The 12,769-nt window shown below is 44.2% G+C and overlaps 1 protein-coding gene across 2 annotated transcripts in view; it reads right to left on the reverse strand.

Annotated features, from left to right (window-relative positions):
* The window catches only part of NECTIN1 (nectin cell adhesion molecule 1), a 186,070-nt gene that overhangs the window by 25,569 nt on the left and 147,732 nt on the right, over window positions 1–12,769 (reverse strand). For both annotated transcript variants that reach the window (XM_031960146.1, XM_031960147.1), the window contains exons 6-7: window positions 11,054–11,183; window positions 10,352–10,439 (exon numbers count right to left, since the gene is read on the reverse strand). In XM_031960146.1, coding sequence (XP_031816006.1) covers window positions 10,352–10,439; window positions 11,054–11,183 — 218 coding nt within the window. The remainder of the gene's footprint in view (window positions 1–10,351; window positions 10,440–11,053; window positions 11,184–12,769) is intronic.

Raw genomic sequence — 12,769 nt, forward strand, 5'->3', positions numbered from 1 at the left:
CAGCAAGGCGTTGGTACTATGCATCATAGTATACAACTATTTTCTATTATCCATTGTACCTTGAAGAATTTTTCTTTATTCTATTTCTTTCCCTCCCATTATAGAGCTTTGGGATCATTCTATTTAGAGCTAAAAAGGGACCTTAGAGACCCAACTATGTCATTTTACAGGGCCAGGATTCACATCTTTGTTTTTAGATTCCCAATGTAGGATACTATTTACTATCCTAGATCACCTTTGAGATCTTGGCTGGACTTCAATCTAGCAGGAGGCTTGAAGAGGATTTTGGCACCTGACCTTGGAATACTGTGTTGGAATGGCTATGGAATACTCGGGGAAGCTCATCTCAAATTCTCCCCTGGGAGAAAACAATTCCATATCTCCTGAAGAGGAAGCTCCTTCCTTCTGAGGGTGCCTGACTATTGGTGTAGTGCTGGACTCTCCCAGAGAAGGCAACCTTCAGTCTCTAAACTCTTGTAAGGGCTCCCCCTCTCAAAGCGACTCTACTCAAGTGAAGGAGGTGCCCCTTTATTTAGATCAATTAATCAGCCAGCAAACATTATTAAATGTTTACTAAGTGCTAGACACTTAGGGACAACTAAATGGTGCAGTGAATAGAGCAGCACGTCTGGAGACAAGAGGATCTAAGTTCAAATCTGGCCTCAGACACTTATTAGCTGTCTGACTCTGGACAGTCAATTTGCCTCAATTCCTCATTTGTAAAATGGGAACACACCGGAGCATTATCTTTGCCAAGAAAACCCCATGTGGTCACATAGAGACAGGACTGAACAACAATAAAGTATCAGGCACTGTGCTAAGTTTTGGAGATACAAAAGAAGGACAAAAAGAGTCCCTATCCTCAAGGAGCTTACATTCTAATTGGGGAAGGGGGGGGGGGGGAATCTGTCAACAGTTGAATCCATACAGCTGGGTGAATTAGGGCTAATCCCAGAGAGAGTGCACTAACATTAAAGAGGTCTGGGAAAGGCTTCTTGCCAAATATGCATTTTAGCTGAGACTTAAAGGAAGCCAAAGAAACCACAAGATAGAAATAAGTATGGAGAAAATTGCAAGCCTGAGAATTTAGATTGTTTCTTCTCTGGGGCAATTAGTATGGTGCAATAGGAAGAGTAAGAGCTCTGGAGTCATGGGACCCAGATTCAAATTCCATCTCTAAAGCAGTGGCTTGTTGTTGTTGTTTTGTCCTTCGTTCTGGTTCAGGGAGGTGATGCCATGACATAGAAGTGAATTAGATGTGAGTGAAGGTGGGCTGATAGAGCACTGGTCTCAGACATTAGCTTTGTGACCTCTCTGTTTGCCTTAGTTTTCTCATCTGTAACATGGGGATAATAACAGTACCCACTTCCCAGAATTGTTATAAGAATCAAATCAGATAATAGTTATCCAGTGCTTAGTATAAATGCTTGCTTCCTATATGTAATCATAGACACTTCTTTCAGAACCTGTCTATAAAATGAGGAAAATCAGTTAGAAGACCTAGGAGAGCTCTTTAAACTTTAGATTTATGGTCCTACACATTGATGCATTGTTGGTGGAGTTGTGAACGAATCCAACCATTTTGGAGAGTAGTTTGGAACTATGCTCAAAAAGTTATCAAACTGTGCATACCCTTTGATCCAGCAGTGTTTCTATTGGGCTTATATCCCAAAGAGATTATAAAGAAGGGAAAGGGACCTGTATGTGCACAAATGTTTGTGGCAGCCCTTTTTGTAGTGGCTAGAAACTGGAAACTGAATGGATGTCCATCAGTTGGAGAATGGCTGAATAAATTGTGGTATATGAATATTATGGAATATTACTGTTCTGTAAGAAATGACCAACAGGATGATTTCAGAAAGGCCTGGAGAGACTTACACGAACTGATGCTGAGTGAAATGAGCAGGACCAGGAGATCATTATATACTTCAACAACAATACTATATGATGACCAGTTCTGATGGACCAGGCCATCCTCAGCAACGAGATCAACCAAATCATTTCTAATGGAGCAGTAATGAACTGAACTAGCTATACCCAGAAAAAGAACTCTGGGAGATGACTAAAAACCATTACATTGAATTCCCAATCCCTATATTTATGCACACCTGCATTTTTGATTTCCTTCACAAGCTAATTGTACAATATTTCAGAGTCTGATTCTTTTTGTACAGCAAAATAACGTTTTGGTCATGTATACTTATTGTGTATCTAATTTATATTTTAATGTATTTAACATCTACTGGTCATCCTGCCCTCTAGGGGAGGGGGTGGGTAAGAGGTGAAAAATTGGAACAAGAGGTTTGGCAATTGTTAATGCTGTAAAGTTACCCATGCATATAACCTGTAAATAAAAAGCTATTAAATAAAAATAATAATAATAATAAAAAAAAGAAAAAAAAATATTTATGGTCCTACAAATCCAATCGGAAAACATTGCCTTGTAATCGGAATAGAATAAAAAGGGGACTGTATTTTAGAGTAAGAAACCCAGGACTCAGATCCCAGCTCTGCTATTTATTGCCTGGGAAACCATGGTCAAAGTGCCTCCCTCCTCTAAGCCTCAGTTTCCAGTTATGTAAAATGAGGGAGGGGAGTTAGGCTGCATCACAGCTTCTTAAACTGTGGGTTACCACCCGTATGGGGCTGTGTAACTGAACGTGGCGGTCATGAAAAATTTGGCAAGAGTAAAAGGTTTCTGAACCCAGCAATCAAAAATTAATTCGAAATCAAACACGTAATGAATCTGAGGTTTTCTGGCAGCGCTTGTCCGCCTTGCCTCCTGCGAGCAACTGCAACCTTGGTGCTGAATACACAAAGCGCACACCTTGCGCTTTGCATGCACAAACACTGCCAGAAGCTCCTTGGCTCGGATTCGAGAAGGGGCTGCAGAAAAATTTCTTGGGTGAGAGGAAGGTTTTTAAGCAGCCCTAGACAAGAAGACTTGTCCTCCCAGCTGCATAAATGGCCGCTAGGGTAAGGGGCGAGGACTGGGGATGCACTAGCTGCGTCCTGGGCAGAGCGGAGGGAGCATCCTCCCGGACAGGAGATCCGCTGCGCGAGGCTCGGCAGTTCGGGGGAAGATGCCCTGCGGGCCCCGGCCCCAGCCTGGCTTGTGCTTCCCAGCCTTCCCGGGGCCTCGCCATTCTGAGCAGCGCTGGGTTTCAGCCTGGCTCGCTCTCTCTGCTTGTTGGGAAAGAGAATTGATGACAACATCAATAAAACGTCTTGTATACAAGCTGCGCTGCCAACAAGCCCAAGTGCTGCGGATAAATCATCAGCTCCCAGCCCGGGTAATTGCTCTGTAAACCAAAAGGAATTACATTTCTTTCGACAACATTCGGTGCCTCCTTTCCCACTCCCCTTCCCAAGATAGCCTGGATGGGGAGTTGGGGGATGTCAGTTCTGTTCCTTATTTTGCCACCAACCAGCTCTGCAGGTGAAAAAGTCCTAGTGTGGGACTCCCAAGGCCTGGGTTCTAATTTGCCTCGGTCAATAATACCGTGTGACCTTGAGCTAGTCACTTCTCTTGGGACCCCAATGTCCTCACCCATAAAAAGAGGGCATAGGACTGGTCCAATTTATACATTCTAGAACCTTTTCTAGATACCAGTCTTTCCCTTTTATACATCATCATTCCCTCCCAGATCCACACTACAATTTACTTCTCACACAATCAACTTTAGCAATCATCAACAAACACAAGCATTCCAATTATATAAAGAACAATGAAGAGGATTGTATGCGAAATTATGAATTTGAATTATTTTAAAAATGAGTATTATATTTTTAGAGCTAAAAAGGTAATTGCTCTGTTTGTTTGATAAACATGCCATATTCAAACACATCCTCCTTACAAAGAACTATAGTCTTCACAGTCTCATAGATTTAGAGCAGAAAAGGAGCCTAGTAAGTATTTTACTGACTTTGGATCCAGGTTCTCAAACGCTAGATCTTCAGGACCAGAGGTATCAAACATGTAGACCCACAGCCCTACAGAGCACAGCCCAAACAAGATTAAACTAGTTCTTATCCGATTTTAATGTATTGATATATTAATTTTTAAAATGTACAAAATGTGATTTTTTAAGTCAATATGCAGCCCACAGGGATCTTATGTTCTATTTTCTGACTGAAGCTATTTCAGCTTCCAATTTTGATTTGACATCCCTGCTGCCCTGAACCATACCTCAATTTACTTGGGAAAGATGGACCCACTGAAATTCACTCAAACATGGAGTCAGGTCTTCTCCGAACAAAATGATTGAGTTCTGATTGACCATAAGTATCAGCATGTGTATATATACCCAGTTAGATGGCTCAGTGGAAGGAGTGCTAGGTTTAAAGTCAAGATAGACCTGAGTTCATTATTAGTCATGTGAACTTAGGAGAGCCATTAACTTTTATTTGCCTCAGTTTCCTCAACTGTAAAATAGGGATAATAGCTGAGCCTACTTCCCTGGGTTGTGAAATAATATTTGTAAAGCACATAGCACAGTGTCTGTAACATGGTAGGCACCAGTTATTACTACAACTTTATGTGATGATCTTTGCTGTAGCACATGCTTCCTTGGGGGACATGGCCATCCATGCCTTCCAACACCCAGCTATATGGCTAATCCAGTTAGAAAAAGGGAGGGAGAATGGAGGCAGGGTTCTTGGTTCTCTAACTTAATTATTAGCACAGTGACTCACTTGGTGATGATTAGGAGCAATTCATTTATTCACTCTGGGTTTCAGTTTCATTATTCTCAGACATTATCTGTGTGATCTTAGGCAAATCATTTAAACCTGTTTGCCTCAGTTTCCTCATCTGTAAAATGGACTGGAAAAGGAAATGGCATCTTTGTCGAGAGAACCCCAAATGAGGTTACAAGAGCATATGTAACTGAAATGACTCAACAACAAAAAAGCTGGTTAGGGGCTGAAGGACAATATCGACTAAGCTTGGGTGAGGTTGCTGTGAATTGTTAACTCATTTCCAAGCTTTGGATCCTTCTTGGGTCCTTTCATCTGCCTGTCAAAAATAAGTTAAAGCCCATGTATAACACATGTTGGATTGCTTGCCATCTAGGGGAGGGGATGGGGAAAAGGAGGGGAAATCTGAAACACAAGGCTATGCAAGGGTCAATGTTGAAAAATTATCCATGCATATGTTTTGAAAATAAAAAGCTTTAAAATATTTTTAAAAATTAAAAAAGAGAGAGAAGCAATGTAGCCAACTGGATCGAGGACTGGCTTTGAAAATGGAAAATGACTAGATAGATACCCTTCAGTTGGGGAACGGCTGAAAAAGTTATGGTATATAAATGTAATGGAATATTATTGTTCCTTGAGAAATGATGAGTAGGATGATTTCAGAAAAGTTTGGAAAGACTTACATGAGTGAAGTGAGTAGAACCAAGAGAATATTGTGTACAGCAACAACAAGATTATGTGATAATAATTGTGATGGACTTGGCTCTTTTCAACAATGAGGTGATTCAGGGCAAATCCAATAGACTTGAGATGGAAAGAGCCATCCACATCCAGGGTGAGGACTGTGGAGGCTGAATGTGGATCAAAGCATAGTATTATCACTTTTTTGTTGTTGTTTGCTTGCTGTTGTTTTTTTTAATTTTCTTTCTTGTGTATTTTTTTAACTTTTGATCTGAACATTATATGGAAATATGTTTAGAAGAATTGTACATGTTCAACCTCTACTGAATCACTTTCTGTTTTACAAAAGGGGGAGGTGGTGATAAAGAGAGAAGAATTTGGAACATAAGGATTTGTGTTGAAAACCATCTGCATTTATTCAGAAAAATTAAATACTATTTTTAAAAAGTAAGTTAAAGCCTTGAATCAGGAGAGAGGTTCTAGCTTCCTTCTGTATGGGCTGGCAGTTAACCCCAGCGTGGATGGAGAAACAGGGTGGCTTACAGGCAGGACAGAGGCAGCACAATCTAGGTAGCTAATATTTATTATAAGACTGTGGCATAGTAGACAGGGCACTGGACTTGAAGTCAGGAAATCCGGGGTTCAGATTCTGCCTCAGAATACTGCCTCAGATACAATCTGCGTGACCTGGGCAAGTTATCACTGTGTGCTTCTCAGGCTCTCACCTGTAAAAAATGAGCAAGCCACCCAAAAGTCCCCCCCTACCTAGGGTCTTGGAGAGGCTGGCTAGCTGTGGAGAGATCAGGGAACAGAACAAAGCTTCTTAATGAAGAGTATGGTACAGGCATCTCAGGCAAAGAGGATTCAAACTCATTTCCAAGTTACTAGGATAGGAGAATAGTTGGTGGGATTGCTTCCCCTGAGGCAGAGATGGATTATGAGCTCATTCAGGGAGTTTGAGGTAAAGATTCCCTGGCATCTCAGGATATGTAAAAGTTGGCATCTTGGGGCAGAGATGGACAGATGTGCCATTATCAGGGGCCCGAAAGCCTATCTCGCTTACTACTGCCAGGAGAGGATACATTATCTCTGGGCCCAGGCAGCTTGGCTGGGGTCTCCATGCTGGCAGTGGGTGGGTACCACCCACACATCCTGGTATCCATTGAAAGGAGAGGGAGATGGGCAAGGATGGCAGTCATTCAAGTGGGGCTGGGCCAGCTTGGCCTCTTGGGAGCGGGGCCATGGCTGGACTGCCAGAAGCCAGTTGGCATAAGTGTTGGGAGGTGGGGGATGAGGGCACAGTGCATACAGGAAGATGGTAAGGAGGGAGGAGAGCCGATTAGGGGCCCCTCTCACCTGGCTCAGGCCCAGGCTGGAGGCAGGGCTGAAGGTTCTACCAAAGGCTTCTCCGAGTTTCCAACAACAGAGTCAATGCTTCTGGAGGTTTTCACCTATTCCTAAAAACAGCTCCATACTCCAGAAATAGTCTGAGATTTCCTTGTTGATTGCCAGTGAATTGGATTTAAAGCAGGGAGGCTGTGCAAAGTCACCTGCCTCACTTTCCCCTCCCAGCCACCTGGGTCCAGTGGTAAGATATGGATCCAGACAGCTGGAGATGCCCTGGGTGAAATGGGAGACCTTGGACTATTTAAGCTAAGGTCTTCCAAAGTCTCAGTTTGACTAAGGTTGCACCCATTGGTGATTAATTTAGGTAGCAATTAAGGCAAAGAGTCTCTTCTTTCACCTAGTTAAAAAAAAAAAAAAACAACTAAGTAAATCAGTGAATGAATCTGGGAGGGGAAGTCCCTCAGGATTTCTGGTCAAAGCAGAAATGATTTCTATTTACATTCAATCTGAGTCAATCAGGACCCAAATAATGATCAAAAGAGTTTGGCCTAGGATCTGTGGGTGGCCAATTAGAATCAGATTGGTTTTGGTTTAAGGCCTGGTCCTTAAGAAACCTAGTCAGTAAATCCCAAGATATCTCGAGAGGCTTCAGAGGTGCAAAAGAGAAAAAAAAATGTTTTTAAGAGCATCTTAGGTAAAGGTATGATACCCTATGTGGACTGAGGGAGGAAGGGAGGGAAACTAATTCACAGAAGCTGCCATCCCCAAACCTGGCCCCCTGGGGCTCTAGGGAGCAGGTGCTTTCTCCTCTCTTCCCTTAGTCAGCCAAAGCAAATGGTTGGATTTTTACTTTACTGGGTAGCAATGGGAAATACTAATAGCTTAACATTTATGTAATGCTTACTATGCTCCAGGCTCTGTGCTAAACTTTTTATAACTATTGTTTCATTATATCCTTAAAACAACCCTGGGAGGAAGGTGCTATTATTAATGCCCCTTTTACAGTTGAGGAAACTGAGGCAGAATTAGGCGCTAGCTAGTAAGTATCTGAAGCTGAATTTGAACTCGGGTCTTCTGTATTCCAGACCCAGCACCCTACCTTTTCTAGCAGATCTCTTTTTCTCCTCCCTTCCCCCAATCCCACCTCAGAGCCTGGGGCGAATATTGAATGAGAATAATAGGTGGGTTTTCGAGTATGAACAAAGAAATCAAAAGAAAGCTCTTGGTGCTTCTGGTGAGGAAGGGGAGCCAACAGTTTTGGCCTTTTGCTGCCATGAGGAGGGGGGGCTTCCTTCTGTTCCAGGATGTTCCTCATGGCTCTCTCCCATACACAAAGGTTTTCAGGGAAGGCAGGAGTGAAGGTTCTTATAATCAGTCCCTGCCATGTCCCTGGTGCAAACTGAGGATATTGAAGGCTGAACTCAGGAGGAAGGGTCTTTACCATTGTAGTTCTCACATATGAGACTATACCTGACTGGACATTTACATGCATCCATGGGCTTGAAAGTCTCTCCTTTGAGGATCTTGATTTTGTTCTCTTTTGTTGTTATTGTTATTATTAATACAACTTTCCTCTGCAATTGCCTGGGAATGGGGCTCCAGATACACATTTTCTCCAGACTTTCTGGGTAGGAGACTATAAGCCAAGGGAAATGAGAAAGTATCTTGAAATGGATTTAGACCCTTCTTATGATGTGTCTGACATCAGTTACACAAACAAGAGAAAAAAAACTCACATTTTCTGAGTCTACAGAACTTGGAAATTATTTTTTCCTGGAGGAATGTTTAGTTGTGACTCAGATGGGTTGTTGTAGTTTGGAGGGGTCCTGTCTTTCTTCCCTCAGGTCTGAGAAAGCCTAAAAAAGGCATCAGCCTTTCTCCCAGCTTGCCTTTACCAGCTTCTCCCCTTGGATGACCTTCCTGTCCTGTTCTAAGAGAGGCAGAGTGGTTCCAAATCTGTTCCACTACATACAGTACATATTTACAAATGGGTCCTCCAATAAACTGCAAACATTTCCCCCCCCCCCTCCCCAAGGCAATTGGTGTTAAATGACTGGCTCAGGATCACACAGCTAGTAAGTGTTTAGTGTCTGAGGATTACCTCCCGATTCTCCAGTAGGTACTCTTATCTACTGCACTTAATAGTTCTCCCAGACTGCAAATATCTTAAGGGCAGGAACTGTTTCATTTTTAGTAAGTGTTTAATAAATGCTTGTTGATTGATTGATTTATCTAGCCTAACACACACTCTGTCTCTGTCTGTCTCTCACTATCTCGCTCTGTCTCTGTCTCTCTCTTCTGTCTCTTGTCTCTCTGTTTCTCTCAGTCTCTGAGTGCCTGTGTCTCTGTCTCTGTCTCTTTTTGGGTGAGGCAATCAGGGTTAAGTCCAAAAACTAGTAAGTGTTAAGGGTCTAAGGTCACATTCAAACTCAGGTCCTCCTAATTCCAGTACTGGTGCTCTATCCATTGTACCACCTGGCTGTCCCTGACTCTCATTTTATAAAAAAGAATCTAAATCTAAGGGCTAGGAAGGAAATGCTTTGTTTAAGGTCACAAAGCTGGTCAGTAGCAAGGTTGGCACTTGACCCAGTGTTTTTAACTGATGTTGACAATAAGATTCATGTTACCTACCTAAGATACTCAACTAGCAAGGTATCCTCAGGGAAGTGCTCTCATTCAAAATCTTGCAAGTAACACAAACACTCTAGACCGAGGGTCCTTAACCTGGGTCTTTGAATAGATTTCAGGGAGTCACTGAATGTGGATGGGGGGAAATGACATCTTTATTTACACTAACCTCTAACTGAAATTTAGCACTTCTTTCAATTATGAATATAAATAACAGGTCATTATTATTCAGAGAAGGGTCCTGCAAGCTTCATCAAACTCCAAAGAGGTTGACAGGAGAAAAAAAAGGTTAAGAAGCACTGGAGAAATATGATAAAACATATATTTACCTACAGGAAGAGACAGGCATATTTTTTCTCCAACCTACTTCATGACACTCCCAACCCTTCCCTTTCTTATCCTTTGAGTCTTCTCTGACCCTAACCCCCAATTATTTTCATTCTTGCCTTGAGAGATCTAGAAAATTGGGCAGGGACCAGCTTCAAGGAGGAGGATAGTCCTGTAGATTCTGGTTAGGTGGATGAGGACTTTCTTTAGGACCTGCCTCTCCTTACCAGTTCTTAGGAGAAAATCAAGGTGTCAGAACCAGCCAGGTTATAATAGGGCATCTGCAGGGGGAGTTTCTGTCCCATCTCTGGCTGTTTTTATTCTACATGACCTAGGTGGAGAATTTGGAGGGAAAGTGGGGAATGGGATGAGGTTGAGCGTATATGGATGAGATGGTGGACATCCTTCCCCCATCCCCCATCCCTGGCTCCTGAGACCTTTACAATCTGCATTTTTCCTATGGAGGGGGAAGGTGGGAGTGATGCATGGAGCAGCAGTGATCCCTGGCCACTCATTGTCTTGAGCCAGCATTCTGCGAAGGGGACTACTTTCCCAGGAACATCTCTAGCATAACCCTCACCGGGTTCCCCGAAGGTGCCTTCTCCAATCCCATCAGCCTTAGGACGGAGGCTACCACTCCCGCCTCTCACCTTCCTTCCAGAAAACACACCTGGATATCTTTTGTTGACACGTGGTTCTTCATTTCTTCGTTCCGGTCGGGAAGTGGGGAAGCCTTGTGGGAAGTGGGTGGGTCTGATCTGTGGATATGAAAATACAGTGGTAGCCCTCCCAGCTGTACCTGTCTGGTACCTGTCTTCCTCCGCTGACTGCGGGGCGACCTGCCAACCTGCGCAGGGAAGGGCTCCCTGCGCTTCCACTGATGGTAGATGGGACCCTGGGGTTTCCTCCTGTTTGTGCAAGGCCCACTCCTGCCCCTTCAGAGCTTCCAGGAACGATGCAAGATCCATGAAGAATGAACAGGGTACAGGCGCAGGGGAACAGGGACACTAGTGACCACAGAGAGGAGCAAAGAATGTGAGTCTAGGGAACTGAGGTGGAAGATTCCCCTTCAGGGAAATCTTTCTAGAACTCAGCTTCCTCACCTGTGAAATGGGGGCAGTGACATCTACCATGTCAAATTATTCTAAAGATAAAATAAACACACTGAAAGTTTTAAAGTCATGCAAGCCTCAGCTATTATTACTCTCTAGAATTCTCGTGGAAGTTGTTAAGGAGGCTCCTGGCCCAGGCCCTCCTGGCAGGGAGGGGATACCGATGTCCAGGCCAAGGGGAAGGTGGGAGGGCCAGGGGTGGAGGGTGCATGCTTTGGGGTTGGGGCTCTGGGGCTGGAGGAGAGGAGGGCAGAACTCACAGGTCGCTGTCCATGTCTGGCTGACTCTTGGGCTGGAGTCGGTAGAATAGGAAGAGGGCCACAGCAGCTGCAAGAGACACCAAGCTCCCCAGGATCACAGCCAGGCCTCCTGGCCCCCCAAGGGGCTTATCTAGAACCAAGACAGAAGTAACATGGAGGAAACCACCAGGGGCACAGAGTCAGGTCAGTGCGACACAGAGACATAGTGGGGTTCGGGTTTGGAGAAAAAAAGACACAACATGGGACCCAGAGTGAGTCAGAGATAAGAAATCAGGGAATCTTAGATAGAACAAAATAGAGAAAGGGTGGGAGAAACAAGCAGAAGCAGCCAAGATTGCAGGGTGGGGGGAAGGGGAGGAAGGAGGAGAAATTTAATTACTGTTCTTTTCCATTGTGTTCCAGTTCTCAGAGACCCAGAGTACGCATGCTGGGTCCAAGGAATCCTGGAATCTTAACAGTCCTTACCCTGCCTCAGTCCTTGGACCCCCTGGCATGAAAGCCAAGGAGTGAGGGGCAAGAACAGAGCACCCATGACTCAGAGTTGACTGGCTTCCCCACCCCCTCACCCCTATTCTTGGCCCGGCAGGGAAGCTCTGGAGTAAAGGAATATAATTTCCTTACCTTCCTACCTAATTAAACTGGCAAATGAACTAATTGGTACTTTGTCCTCCCAGCTCTGGAAAGGGGAAGAGGAGCAGAAGTAGGCAGAGATGAGGAACAACAATGCTGAGGCGGATATCTGGGGCAAGTTCCCCCAAAACAGGGAGGCCAGATCTTGCTGACACCCTGTAACAAGGAGCTAGAGAAAGGTCGGAGGGAGCAGCGAACAGATGAGTAAACCAGGAAATTATTTTTCTCTCAACAAATCTGGTCCTTGCCAGAGCCTACCTAGGAAAACACATGCCCAGAGCTTTAGCTAGCAGTCGGATGAACCCGGGCTTTACCCCCCAGTGCTGATGTCATTGGTCTTCTTCAATAACAAAGGGTGAACGATAAACAGCAACAACAAAGTATAGGGAATACACATTATTCCTGCAGTTATGGGCCCTCTTAACTTCTCCAAATCCTGAAGAGACAAGAAACAAGCCACTTTCTCTCTTAACAGATTGTGCTCCGATTGTCCTCTGCCAAGGGATCCCCCAAAGCAAAAAAGTGTTGTTTGCCTCTGCTTAGTGGGAAAGGGAAAGGTAATGTTGTGGGGCGGGAACTATGACTTGCTGTGAGATTAAGGGCAGGTCCCTCAGTCTCTCTGGGGCTCCTGCCAAGAAACACCCAAAAGGCTTGTTAGGACTGGGTTTGGGATTTTTTTTTTCACTCTATGGTCAGATTAAATACATTCACCCATCACTTTCTAGGGTGACCATCATCACCACCTAGGACTTTTCACTAAGAATAGAAGCCCCAGCCAGATGGGGATCCTACAGAACCTATTAAAAGTATGATCTTGTCTCAAGAGTCCAAACCCCATTACCCCTCCCCCACTAAATCACAAGCTACTTTCAGGCAAGGATTGTGGATTATTCATTTTTGTGCCTTCCCCCCCCCCCACTTTCAGTTGGTGTTTGATGAATGAATGTGTGACTGGCATTAATGGTTCCTGTCCCTGTCTCTCTGTGACCTTCAGAAAATGCCAGGAAAAAGTGCCAAAGGAGAAAATCATACACAGCCATCCCCACCCCTTCTCTCTCTCTCTCTCTCTCTCTCTCTCTCTCTCTC

The sequence above is a fragment of the Sarcophilus harrisii genome, chromosome 3 (assembly GCF_902635505.1).
Source record: "Sarcophilus harrisii chromosome 3, mSarHar1.11, whole genome shotgun sequence".
In the NCBI taxonomy this organism is placed as follows: domain Eukaryota; kingdom Metazoa; phylum Chordata; class Mammalia; order Dasyuromorphia; family Dasyuridae; genus Sarcophilus; species Sarcophilus harrisii.